Below are 12,141 nucleotides of genomic sequence, written 5' to 3'. Positions count from 1 at the left end.
GTAACATGTCCACTGTTTGGTGTTTTTACTTTAGTGTAAACAAAAAGAAATGGATAAAGGATGTGGTCTGCTTTAGTGCCACCTAGTGGGAAAGATGTCCATGTCCCCTCCTAGTGGTTAAGTTTTTAAATAATACTTTATTGAATTAACTTACAGCGAGGTGTGGTAATGTACAGTATGTCCGTGTTTATTATATTTATGAATTATGTAATAACTCCAGTTATTGGATTCATCTTATTTGCTGACCAAGTTTAATTTAAACAATTCTTCTCAAGATTGTATAATACAATGCATGAACACATTTCTGTGTTCAAAAAAACTATACAGACTAATTAATAAATAATAATCAAGTCAGAAAAATAAACTATTCATGGTGGAGTGTTGAGGATGAGTTCAGGAGTCTCACAGTCTGATGAAAGAAGCTGCTCTAGTCCGGTGGTACAGCAGCAGATACTTCTTTTAGTATCTTTGGGCTCTGTGCAGACACCTCACTTCACCGATGTCACTGATGCTCTGTAGATGGTACCAGTGAGGTTCTGGTGGTTCTGATCACCTGCTGTAGAGCCTATCCAAAGCAAATGGGGTGAGTTTTCATCATTGCAGTTGGAAAGCGTTGCCTGAATACAGTTTTTCAGTTACTGAAAATACAGCTGTATTCCTCCAAATAAATCTAAACATGAAACTGATGACATTTAACCATTTTGTCAAAACTGAATCTTTCTTATTCAAAATACTGTTTACATGTTTTGGCCCGATGAGGCCATGTTACATATTCAAATGTGTGGACATTCTTTCCCTTTCCTCCTTTTTTAAGGTTTCAGGGGGTTTATGTGCCAAAATAGGTTTCAATCTTATGGTACATACAGATTTAAAACTGTTGCCATATTTTGATACTTTACTTTGAATTTATCATATAGATATTGCACCGACAGTCATTGTATCAGAACATGCAGTGCACAATAGTGCTATCTTATAACCCAGCTTTCTAGAGTTACACTGAAAATCATAGTTGATACTGAAACATTGTTGGAGTTGAAACCACAGTTGAACAGGTTTCATCAGATTCCTCTGTGCTCCTGCTGCTTACTTAATTATTTTTTTTTTGTAAAATAGCAGCTCTGACCTTTTACCATTAACGTAAACTAAATTTAAATAAGTGGATAGCTGAGATAAATCTTACAAGGGAAACAGCATTTTAGGGAAATCTTATAGTATAGAATAGAATAGATATACTTTATTGATCCCAAGCTGGGATAGTCGTAAAATCTTATCTCAGACTGATCCACTATGATTTATATTGAACATTAGTTGTTTAGCATTACAGTTGGTTTAAATAAATAAAGTGATAATTCGTCCCAGTCATCTTTTTTGCACTTTTTTACCTTTGCTCTTCTGCTCCTCTCACCTTCATCTCCCCTCTGTGGTTCTCCTTTGTCCTCCTGTTTTCTCCTTTCCTCCTTCTTCTTCTTCCCTTCATCTTTTCCACCCTCCTCTCTTCCTCTTCATCCTTCTCTCCAGTCATCCTCCTCCTCCTCCTCGCTGTCATCCTCTCCCTCGACTTAAACCCAGTTCCAGCAGAGGCCCGGCCAAAGCAGGGGGAGTGTGGCCTCAGAGCTCCATAAATCCAGCCTGTAATCAGCGTGTTCTGGCCATAATGAGCAGGAGATAGTGAAAATATGTCGATTATCTCCCAACATGAGAGGATGAGGGGGGCAGCTTGGATACACGCTTTCTTGAAGCTGTTCCAGTGGCAGAAATAGCTGTCTCTACATGGAAGCAGAGGCAAACACACACACACACACACACACACACACACACATACACATACTCTCTGAATGCAGCCACAGGGCCCAGACAGAGATGCTCCTCTGGATGCACCTGTGACTCTGAATGTGTTCTGATATAATGTATGTATCAAATGAATTAAATTGTATTGTGTTATCTGGCACTTAAAATAATACATTCACTGTGTTGGTTTTCTCATATGCAGTTTATGAGCACTGTTTAAAGGAGACATATTATGCTCATTTTCAGATCCATAATTTTATTTTGTTACTGCTAGAATAAGTTTACATCTTTAGTACTCAAAAAACACATCAGTGTTCTCGTACTGTCCAGTGCTGCATCACTGTATCACTCCTCTGTCTGAAACTCTGTTTGAGCTCCTGCCTCATGCCTGATCCAGCACCAGCAGGGACACTATGCTGAATCAATTCTTACGAGCCAAACTAGCCACTGGGCATAAATAATGCAACTGTGTGACTATGTGACCTAGTGTGATGTCACAAAGTCACAGAATTAAAGGACAGACGAGGCGTTTCAGGAGCAGTTTTTCTGTGGGAGAGAGGAGCTTCTGTTGGTGCCGACTTTGACCTCCTTAACTTTCAACATCTTAAATCTGCAAGTGAAATGTTGAAATGCTGAAAGTAATAGAAATGGCAGTCCTTTAAGTGTGAGCCCTGAATGAAGTGTCAGTTTCAGCTGAGTGAAGTTGACGTCAGTTGAAGTGAAAGTGCTGAAAGAAGTTAAAGAGTCAAGTTCAAAGACTGAAATTACTTGAAACTGTTGAGGTGTAAATCATCAATAAAGTTGGAAATGTGTTAGTTAAAAAGGAGGTCCTGAAAGAAATGAGTTCCACTTCAATGAATAAACCAAAATGATGTTAACACGGTGAAGGAAGCTGGATTAAACACAATCGGAGTTAGAAGTTATTTTTTACAGCGAAGACCTGAGACCTGAAATACAGAAGCGTACTGCTGTTACAACAGAGAAAGAAAAATGGATACTATTATGTTATAACAAGATAAATTGTATAATGTTAAAAAAAAAAAGTTTCTTGTTATAACATAAGTTTGTATTTCTTAATATAATAAAAATATCTTGTTTCAATGTGAATACCATCTTGTTTTAACAACACACTTTTCACATTATACCTTTTTTCTTTTTCTTCCATGGCAGCAATACACTGCCGTACTGAAAGGTCTTGAGGTGCAGGTGAAGTATTGAGAGGAGTTAAGATGTTAGTTGGACTTTTCATATAAGAAAACAATTACACATAATGGCATATTTGTAAAGGAGGAAATTGAATAAAACTAGAAAAAGCAACAATTTGTTGGAAAAAATTGCAGTTGAATCATCTGAAAACTTCGAATGAAGGAGTTGAAATCATGGAGGATAAGTGATGAATTGAACTGAAAAAGTGCCAAATGATGAAACAAAACTGAATAAATGCTTTACAACATGTGATAAAATGTCACAGCTTCCCTCTACAAGGACATTTACAGAGTTTGCACAGTCAGTCTGGTCCTGGCTCTCATTTGACCTTCGTCTCTCGCAGTCGTCTGGCTTATCCTTCTGTAACCTCTGCCTTAGTAGTGAGACTCCAGCAGCTCCAAATTAGTCATCACTACTCACGGGAAACCGGGGGCAGCCGCCCCCCCTCTGGACAGATTTATAGAGCTAGCCTTGAACGCTGGGCTGTTGCTTGTGGAGCTGAGCCCATTCTGTTCCAGGGGGAGATGATTTCAGTTAGTCTGGGCTCTCATTTGTTTGAGGCTTCTCTTATCCACCCTACAAACATATCTACATGACTTATTGGACTCGATTTCAGTGCTGAGTTCTCATCTTTGCAAATACACCATCAACATACAGCAGCAAAATATGATTCATAGTGAATTATCAGTTGAGATAAAGAAACTACAAATACTATGAAAAAGGAGGACACTGGAAACGTTTTCTCTTTTTTATCTCAAGGTGTTTTCCAGTCAAAATGTGCTAATATTACTGCAAAGTTTGTTAGTTACAAATTGTATTACAGCCAAGACTGGGTAGATCCAGAAGTTCAAGTAAGCTGCAATATTACCCAGTTATTTAAAAGTTCAGTGTGTAGGTTCGGGGTGTCTGGCTGAAATGGGATATGATATTCATAATTCTGTTTTCATTAGTGTATAATCACCTGAAAATAACATTTGTTGTGTTATCACTCCCTTAAAATGAGCCTTCTTTGTTTAAAGAGGGAGTGGGTCCTTGTCTGAGGATGCTGCCATATTTCTACAGTAGCCCAGAGAACTAAACACAGGCTCTAGAGAAGACCCTTCATGTATTTCATGTTCTGAGCAGCAACCATAGAGGAGAAGAAAATAGATATGTCTGCTTCAAATGATACAACCGTCACTCCCCAGATACCCTACCTCCATGTGTCCTTCACGTTGGCATGGATGTTAAGTGATACAACCACTGGAAGGTGCCATGTGCTGCTCAGAGGTCTCAAATGGACCTCCACTTTTCCTATGACTCCATCTAACTCACATTTAATTCCCATCAGTCTCCTCACAGCTGTTCTGTAGTAGCTGTTTGTCTCTGTGCCCGGTGAAGTACCATCATACAGATGTTTAAAACTTGTCACCAACTGACTTCTTCATCTTGTCTTATGGTCGTGTCCTGCTTGAACTATTGGCTTCACTGCTGCACTGCCACCCACAACTACTGGAGGCACTGCTCCACTGGTCCGTATCCGTATGCTTTCACAAAGTGTGCAGGAATACGGACGAAATGAACGTACAGACAGTACACACAGTCCGTATACGTATTCGTATCTAATGTAGAGCATACATTAAGACAAGGGGTATTTTATTGTCTGCAATCTACAACCTCACCTCCAGATGCCACTAAATCCTAAACACCAGCGTTTGGTGAATAACATGTCTTCTGTCAGTAATTTTAACCTAACAGTTGTCAAGACTGGACACCTGAAGCCCTGTCCAAAATACATTCAGAGGATTCTCTTATTTCAAGTCACTTGACTGTAAACTGCTGTTGATAACCAGCCTCTTCAGGAATACTGCAGACTTTAAGAGGAACTGCCTGTTTGTTAAGAGCTGCACTAGGCTCCATCTGTTACCTGCTGATGATAAAATGTGGGCAACCATAGCAGGCAGATTTCTTTGTCTGCTAATTATAGATCATTTCTTACCTTGTAAGCTGCTCGATTCGCAAGATCACATGATGATGTGATCTTCAGAATCCATCTTGCCATGCTTCAAGTTAAGTGCTTGTAACGAAACCACAGTGGTTCAACCAAGCAGCGTCCTGTGAGGAACTAGTGGCAGTTTCAGGTTTAGATGTGACGACCAGCGAGAGAAGTTTAAAAACAACACTAGCGTCTCTTCAAGAGGTTAGCATGTCTCTGTAGCATTAGTTATACCAGCCGTGGAGTTTAAAGGGCAGCACTGAAGGCTATTCTTTCGACTGGCTTTGGTAAGAGTTTGATTTACCAGTTGGCCACACTGGTGCTAGCCCGGTTCTACAGTTGATCCGATTGGTTGAAGTTAGCCTGTCATAGACAGATGGTTTGTCCGATCACCTGCCGAGTATTTTTTGAAAGTGCCTGCCCTTTTTCAGTTTTCAAGGATGACTTCCAAGATGGTTCTGTGTATCAAACCATATGGCCCATTGGGTTAAATCATTTCCAAAGTAGAATAAAATTTACCAACACAATGGAATTATTTGTGTAATAACCGACACACACAAGCTGCTGTTATAGACGGAGCTTTACTCAAAGTAGAAGGTTACGTTCTGTGACAGAGCTGTGATGAGAACTAAGTGATCATTACTGCAGAGATACGACGTGATCGGACCGCAGCTGTGTTCCCACAACAATCCCTCCTCCAACGATCCCTCCCTCACTGCTCGTCCGTCCGTCCATCCTTACACTCCCACACACACACACGCATTCACACAAACACATACACACTGATACCACAAACATCTAAATAAAGGATTAAACCCTAACAAAGATACATTTGACTTGTTTTCAAAGAGCAGACAGGTGACTGAATTATCCCATACAGTGAAAGTAACATCTGAAAAAACAAACCTCAAACACTGTACAGCCTTTAAATCAAGATAATAGTTACACGCTGTTCCTCCATGTGGTGATTTGTGGTGTTATTAGTCAAGTGAAGCAGCCTTTTCATTTCCTATTTTTAAAGCCGTCCCTGACAACGTGCTGTCTGTTGCTCAGATAATGATGGGATACTTCCAACAAGGGCTGCAGTGTGTATCAACCTGTATGTGTGTGTCTTTATCTGTGTGTTTGTGTGATCTCTTAGTCTGATACTGAACAACAAAAAAGCAGTTTTCTGTTTAATTAGATATGTAAAGGCAACTTGACTTGACTTTCCCAACAGCCAGAACTGAAAATGGCCCCTGTCCTTGTATGTACAGGTATATATAAGCCCTGTCCATCATGTAAGGAATAAATGGACACGCTGAGGCCTGAATGTCCAACGTGCAGTGGGATTCCTGATTATGGACACCTCGAAGGGCATTATCCCGCTTATACCATGGTCACTTACCAAAGAAAAAAACTTTAAGACATCTGCATATATTTTAGTGTGTTTTGTGATAGAAGTATAAAGTGTTTCACAAGCAGTAACTCATTTCTCTGGCAACACCTGAGAGTTTTACTAATAGCTGAATTTCCATCCGGATCTTATGTAATGGAAACTTATGTAATACTCACTACTCCAGTAAATAGGATGGACCTTAAAAACAACTTGGCCACAGGAGATAAACTAGTCCACTCAGCTCATTGAAGCCTTCGGCTCAGGTGTGAGCCAGTTAGCTAATGTTATGCTAGAAAGATTAAAAGTAAATAACATTACGTACGGTTGACAGACAGTAAATATAATTCCACAGCATGTTAAACAACAAGACGAGTTAGCTAACCAGCCATGTCACTGTCCCCAAATCAATAAAGATGTTCAGACGGAGTGAGCGTCCGGCTGCAGCCTGTAGTAGAGAGTTAACAGTGAACAGGATGTGGTAGGATGGCTTGGTACTTGATTTTAAAATCAAACAGGGTTCCTCACTTTTTATGAGTAATCCATTACTTGTTAAGGACGGTTCAGCCAGCGCACACTTAGCTTACCCACTTTATAATTTACTACAGCCCTGAGCGTAGGCTTGTGTGTTACAAGCGCCACCCTGTGGTGTTCAGAGGATGATGCACTGAGGGATTACACTTGTGTTGTAAATTTTTTTTTTTTTTATGAATTTATTTCAAGCACGCAGGTGTCTGCAGCCAGCTGATGCAGATGTTGCTCATCTCAGATACAGGCTATAGTGCATTAATGTAGAACAGTAAACAGGCACTTTCACTGGAACTACTTGGGGACTTCAAGAGGTGTCCATGTATCAAAAGGTAATGGACACCCTCCAGCCAATCAGAATCGAGAATTCATGGTATAATATAAGATAAACTCAAAACTGCTAGAATGTGTTTTTAGGTCAATCCAAAGAATCAAACACTAGCATTAAACATTAACTTTACAGGCAAGAAGGCTGACAAGCCGCTGACTGTAGTTCAAGACTATGTTTCAACATTTGTAAATATAAAAACACTGGATAGTTTAAAGACCTCGAGAACAATTTCCAGTCATGTTTGTGGTGACAAAAACAGGTATTTTAAGCCAAAACGTGATCTTTTCCTAACCCTTACCAAGTGTTTTTTTCCCAGACCATAAGCACAGCTGTGTCACAACATTCAACAGAAAATTAAACCAAAAGTCACAACATAAAGAAATGTGAAGTTTCAACATATATGTGGTAAGCAGAAATGTCCGTTGCCAACATGTATTGTGATGCGTTGGACTGATCACAGTCTCCTGATGAATCATTCACCAGGTTTTTATGTGCACTGTGCTGTCAGTAGGACTGGAGCCACATGGCTGGTTAACACTGGAGATAAGAAACAGGGTGAAAGTTGTGTCCCGTTATCACTCTTTGTCTGCCTCTAAGGTGGGGGTCAGCGGGGGTGTCCCGTCCTGTCCAAGTGCAGGCAGCTGACTGGCCGGGACTCCTGACAGCAGCTCTCCCATGCTGCCACAGTAGAGCAGGGAACGCATGGGCCACTTCTGAGGAGAGACAGCACATAGCTTAGCTCTTAATGTTAATATGATTAGCAACAATATATGTGGTGAACAAACAAACTATAGTCAAAACTCATCTAGATAAATGTAACAATATGAAACTTTATGGTTTCACAGGTGCAGGGTAAGGTCACACCTCAGCTTTTCTGCTTTGATTTTCTTACAGAAGTGTCTCTGAACATTGTCCTCTGACTGTCCAGCTGCCATGATCTTGATGAGGCACTACCTGAACTTATAATCTTAGTCTCCTTCAGTTTTCTAACAACAAAGCAGATTTTTGCCTCAAGTTTTGCCTCTCGGGCTTCATACAGGCTGCCCAAGCTTAGGCCCAATCCCACTGTCTACACCCACACACTCAGAGACTTTGAGACATGTTCCTGGTGAGTCAATGAGGGGTTAAGGCTGTCCCACTGTCAAACTGTCAAGTGCATGAGGATATTTTCAGCTCTTTATGGCCACTCTGTAAATCCACATTTCTGCAGACTTTGCCAGAGGGAATTACCCACAGTTCATAGCGCTGTAACATTAAACAGGGGGTTAACATGGGTTACCAGGGGAAAATGTTTTAAAGAAGGGTTGATCTACCAGATGATAGTGCTCTTGAATATCCTAATAATTTTATTATTCTATATGCAAATATAGAAATTACAGTTACTATAACTTTGTGTTTTTCATCAGTTTTTATTTTTATTTCATTTTTGATTGTTGTTTTTTGTTTTTCAATTACTTTACTTTCAGTTAAGTACTTTACAGTTCAGTTTCCAGGGCGGTTTTGCTCTTTATCTGTTTTTATTGTTAAAAAATGCTTACTTTTAGTTTAGTTTTAATAGGATTCAGTTTAGTTGAACTAAAACTAAAAAAGACATTTCTTGTATATTTTTATTATATATATATATATATTTTTTATTTTTTTCCTAAGTACAGAATATAACTTCTGTTAGTTTTTAAGTTTAGTTTAATTTAGTGTCAGTTAACTGAAAAGTTTTTTTTCATTTATATTTTAATGAACCTAGATTCTCCTAATGAGTCACAAAATGAAAGAGAACATTAAACTGAAACTCAGTGTTCTTTTCTACTAAGACTAAGACTCCAGCTAGCTAATCTTTTACAGTGGTTGTACCGTATCATTATAACATTGGGTCCTCTTGTGTCCTGCACTCAGCATGATAAACAGTATGTTGGCTCCTATCCTCACCTTAACAGGATGCAGGTATCCACCCGGCCTGGAGTGCAGGGTGCCCTCAGCCAGCGTCCCTCCCTGGTCAAGGGTCTCTGTCAGGTAAGCTATGTAGTTAGTAGCCAGAACCAGAACATCCAGCTTGGACAGCTTGGTGTCTGGTGGGACTGAGGGCAGTGCAGCCTGAGGACAGAAGAGGAGGAGGGAGGACAATCACATCTCTTTTCAACTCTACACTGAACTTTATTCATCAGCTAATTCTAGCCCATTATGTGCACACAAATATGCCTGTATGCTGAATGTGACATCTTGTAGTGTGTTGTAGGCTTTAGCTGCAGACTGAACTGAAGATGAATGGATTCACATGGCCTGGTTTTTAAAAATCATAAATGCAAACCTCTTTACTTCAACAAACAATGAAGTTAATTAATTAATCGAACTACATAATAACTCAATCTAGTTTATTACAAGGCACAAAATTACATTGCATGCATTCAGAATCACTCAAGATGCTTGAAATAAATGCAAAAAATAAATTCAGCACTCAAATGAGAAACAGGTTTTAAAACAAATGAACAGGTGCCTCAGAAACCTAACAGCTTGTGTTCAGTGTAAACTATCTGAAATGGAGGTGAAACTTCAGTGTATGTAGTTCACCTGCAGGCTGTGGAAGGCCTGTCGCAGGTTGCGTACGCGGCTCCTCTCTCGCGCAGCGTTTTCTGGAGAGTTCTGACCCCTCAGAGTCCTGGACTGGACTGCAGACCCAAAAGCAGGTCCAGAGTTTGACCTGGAGCTACATGCCTGTAGCAGAGGACATGTTTAAAGTCTCATTTATTCCGTCTTAATGTAAAGTAAAATAAAATAGGCCGAGCTGGCTTGGCAAATTAGGAAGTTTGAAAACATTGAAACAAACTGATTTCAAGAACCTTTAGACAGTTTCTCACAGGGTCACTGTACAGACATTAGACACAGAACCTTTGGGAGCATCGTTAAATTAACAGTTCATTTTATACTGGACCTGTATGAAAAATCCTTTTGCTTTATTAAGATACAATTATGAAAATTGGTTCATTTATCATCTCTAAAATACAGCTTGCTATTGCAGCGTGTATTATAAATTGTGGAGTGGTGCAAATATGAAAATCAATATTTACAACCCAGGATCATCAGTTACTGTTTCAGTCGTCTTTCAGTTTTGTTTCTTTCGTTTGAGGCGGTTCTGCCTCAGGACTCATTTACAGGTCAGAAACATTTGACAGAAGAGATCTACCCTCAACAAATCATTTGCCAAAAATGCTGATTTTAAGTTAGTTTTATTTATTTAAGTATTTTTTAAATTATATGTCAATTTTCCTTATGATTCTATTACAGGTCAATGTTCAAAGTAAAGGGTCACATTTGATGCAAAGTTTTCGATCATGTTGAGTTAACGTGAAGAAAGTAAATAACCAGATGATTTGTTACAGGAGATAGAACAACTACCTCTATGTATTATGCATGAATAATAAACACTTCATTACATTTTACACAATGTTTATGGAGAAGTTCCCCTTAACTGTATATCTAATAACAGAATAAACACGTAAGGTTTCAGTAAAAGTTATTTCATTTATAGACATTGACTCAACATATAAATATCTAAAAAATGATTAATCAAATGATAATTTGTGCTTTTACTTATAAGATACTCGCTGCTCTGAAATACTTTATGCTGTATGAGATTACTAGAGAATAAAGCAGTTCCAGTAACGTATCATTCACATGTCGTCCTTTTTAGTTATTTTTTCAAGGTACCTGAACTTTAGTTGGATTCTCTTGATGTTTCCATCAAATCGAGAGAACGGATGTTATACTTGTTGGCGCTCTCACTCATCTTCAGATTTCCCCATCACACTAATAAGTTAGTGGCAGAGAGCTTTTCTGATTACTACAAATGTAAACTTATTAAATCACAATCATGAACGATAAAGGACAGATGCATCCTCCATCCGTCCTCCACACACCCTTCAGCAAAAAATCTCAAAGCTTCATTACAGTCTAACAATCTTCAGGAAAAGGGGCAATATGTTCCATAGATCCTGTATTTACATTAGATTACAGATTACATTTCACTAGTTTAGTGAACAAAACACATTTTAAGAATGTGGTTTCTGGAATGTCCAACTGTGATGAAGGTGAAATATTCCACTGGTTGCTCAGAATTTGCCAAATGTGTCTTTGTAACCAGACTGATGCTTCTGTTTCAGACTCACCCACTTCCTTGCCTCGCGGCTGCTGCGTACGCTGTGCCTGTGTCCGTGCAGGGATGCTGGGCTGCCAGCTGCACACGGCTGCTCAGCTGTGGAGCTGGAGACCAGCTGGTGGTTCACTGACATGAGACCTTCCAGAGGATTCACCGCCATGGATGCTGGAGCAGACTCTCCTGAAGACTTGCGTTGAGTCTATTTTCATTGGCTGGATGGAAGTTTGCTTTGTTGGAGATTGTTGTATCCTCCACTGAGTACTTTGGTGAACATGCTACAGTCTGAGGTCATTGCTCCATCTAATCTGAAAGCATCTTAAAAGCCAAACCTAGAGAAAAAATACTGGCTGAAGACCAGCTGAAATCACTCGTCTGATCTCAAGAAAGTATAAACATTCTATTCTGAGATCATTTTGCAGCTTCTGAGAACCAGTTTGTTCAAGCATCTCCAACCAGGCCTCTATGGGACCTCGAGATCCACGACACCCCTAAGCAACTGGTGCAAACCCCACAATCCCCGGCTGGCTCTCTGCGCATCACCGTCCAGCCAGAGAATTCCTCCCAGTCTGACCTTCTCTCTCTCTGCGTCTCTCTCGGCTTGTTTCCTTATCGGGTGAGGTAATGTGGGGAACTTCATGTGGTCCTTATCTCAGCCGCCCGGTCGTCCTGATCCTCCCCTGGCTGTTCAGCTGCCAAGAAGAGCAGGCAGGCAGGCAGTCAGGCCCGGGGGAGTGCAGCACTGGGAGGGTGTCCGGAGCCAGGGCATTGGGGGGCTTGGGAAACTCAAAGTT

The 12,141-nt window shown here is 40.0% G+C and overlaps 1 protein-coding gene across 1 annotated transcript; it reads right to left on the bottom strand.

Annotated features, from left to right (window-relative positions):
• Positions 1-7,076: 7,076 nt before the first annotated feature.
• Positions 7,077-11,510, bottom strand: LOC141018417 (transcription factor 23-like). The gene is made up of 4 exons (XM_073493383.1): positions 11,361-11,510; positions 9,766-9,924; positions 9,127-9,291; positions 7,077-7,916 (listed from the first exon to the last, which is right to left on the bottom strand). Exons 1-4 carry the CDS (start codon positions 11,508-11,510, stop codon positions 7,779-7,781), a joined length of 612 nt encoding a protein of 203 aa, XP_073349484.1. The 3' UTR covers positions 7,077-7,778.
• Between the last annotated feature and the right edge of the window lie 631 nt (positions 11,511-12,141).

This window comes from Pagrus major, chromosome 22 (genome assembly GCF_040436345.1).
Source record: "Pagrus major chromosome 22, Pma_NU_1.0".
In the NCBI taxonomy this organism is placed as follows: Eukaryota; Metazoa; Chordata; class Actinopteri; order Spariformes; family Sparidae; genus Pagrus; species Pagrus major.
Note: the sequence above shows the minus strand (reverse complement) of the source record. Positions and strands in the feature narration are given on the sequence as shown.

Excerpts from the sequence above, each read along its gene's own strand:
- LOC141018417 (XM_073493383.1), bottom strand. The coding sequence starts at position 11,510 with ATGGCGGTGAATCCTCTGGAAGGTCTCATGTCAGTGAACCACCAGCTG. Across the intron at positions 9,925-11,360 it reads GCCGCGAGGCAAGGAAGTGG|TGTCCTCTGCTACAGGCATG; the intron begins GTGAGTCTGAAA and ends AGACTTTAAACA. Across the intron at positions 9,292-9,765 it reads AGGCCTTCCACAGCCTGCAG|GCTGCACTGCCCTCAGTCCC; the intron begins GTGAACTACATA and ends TTCTGTCCTCAG.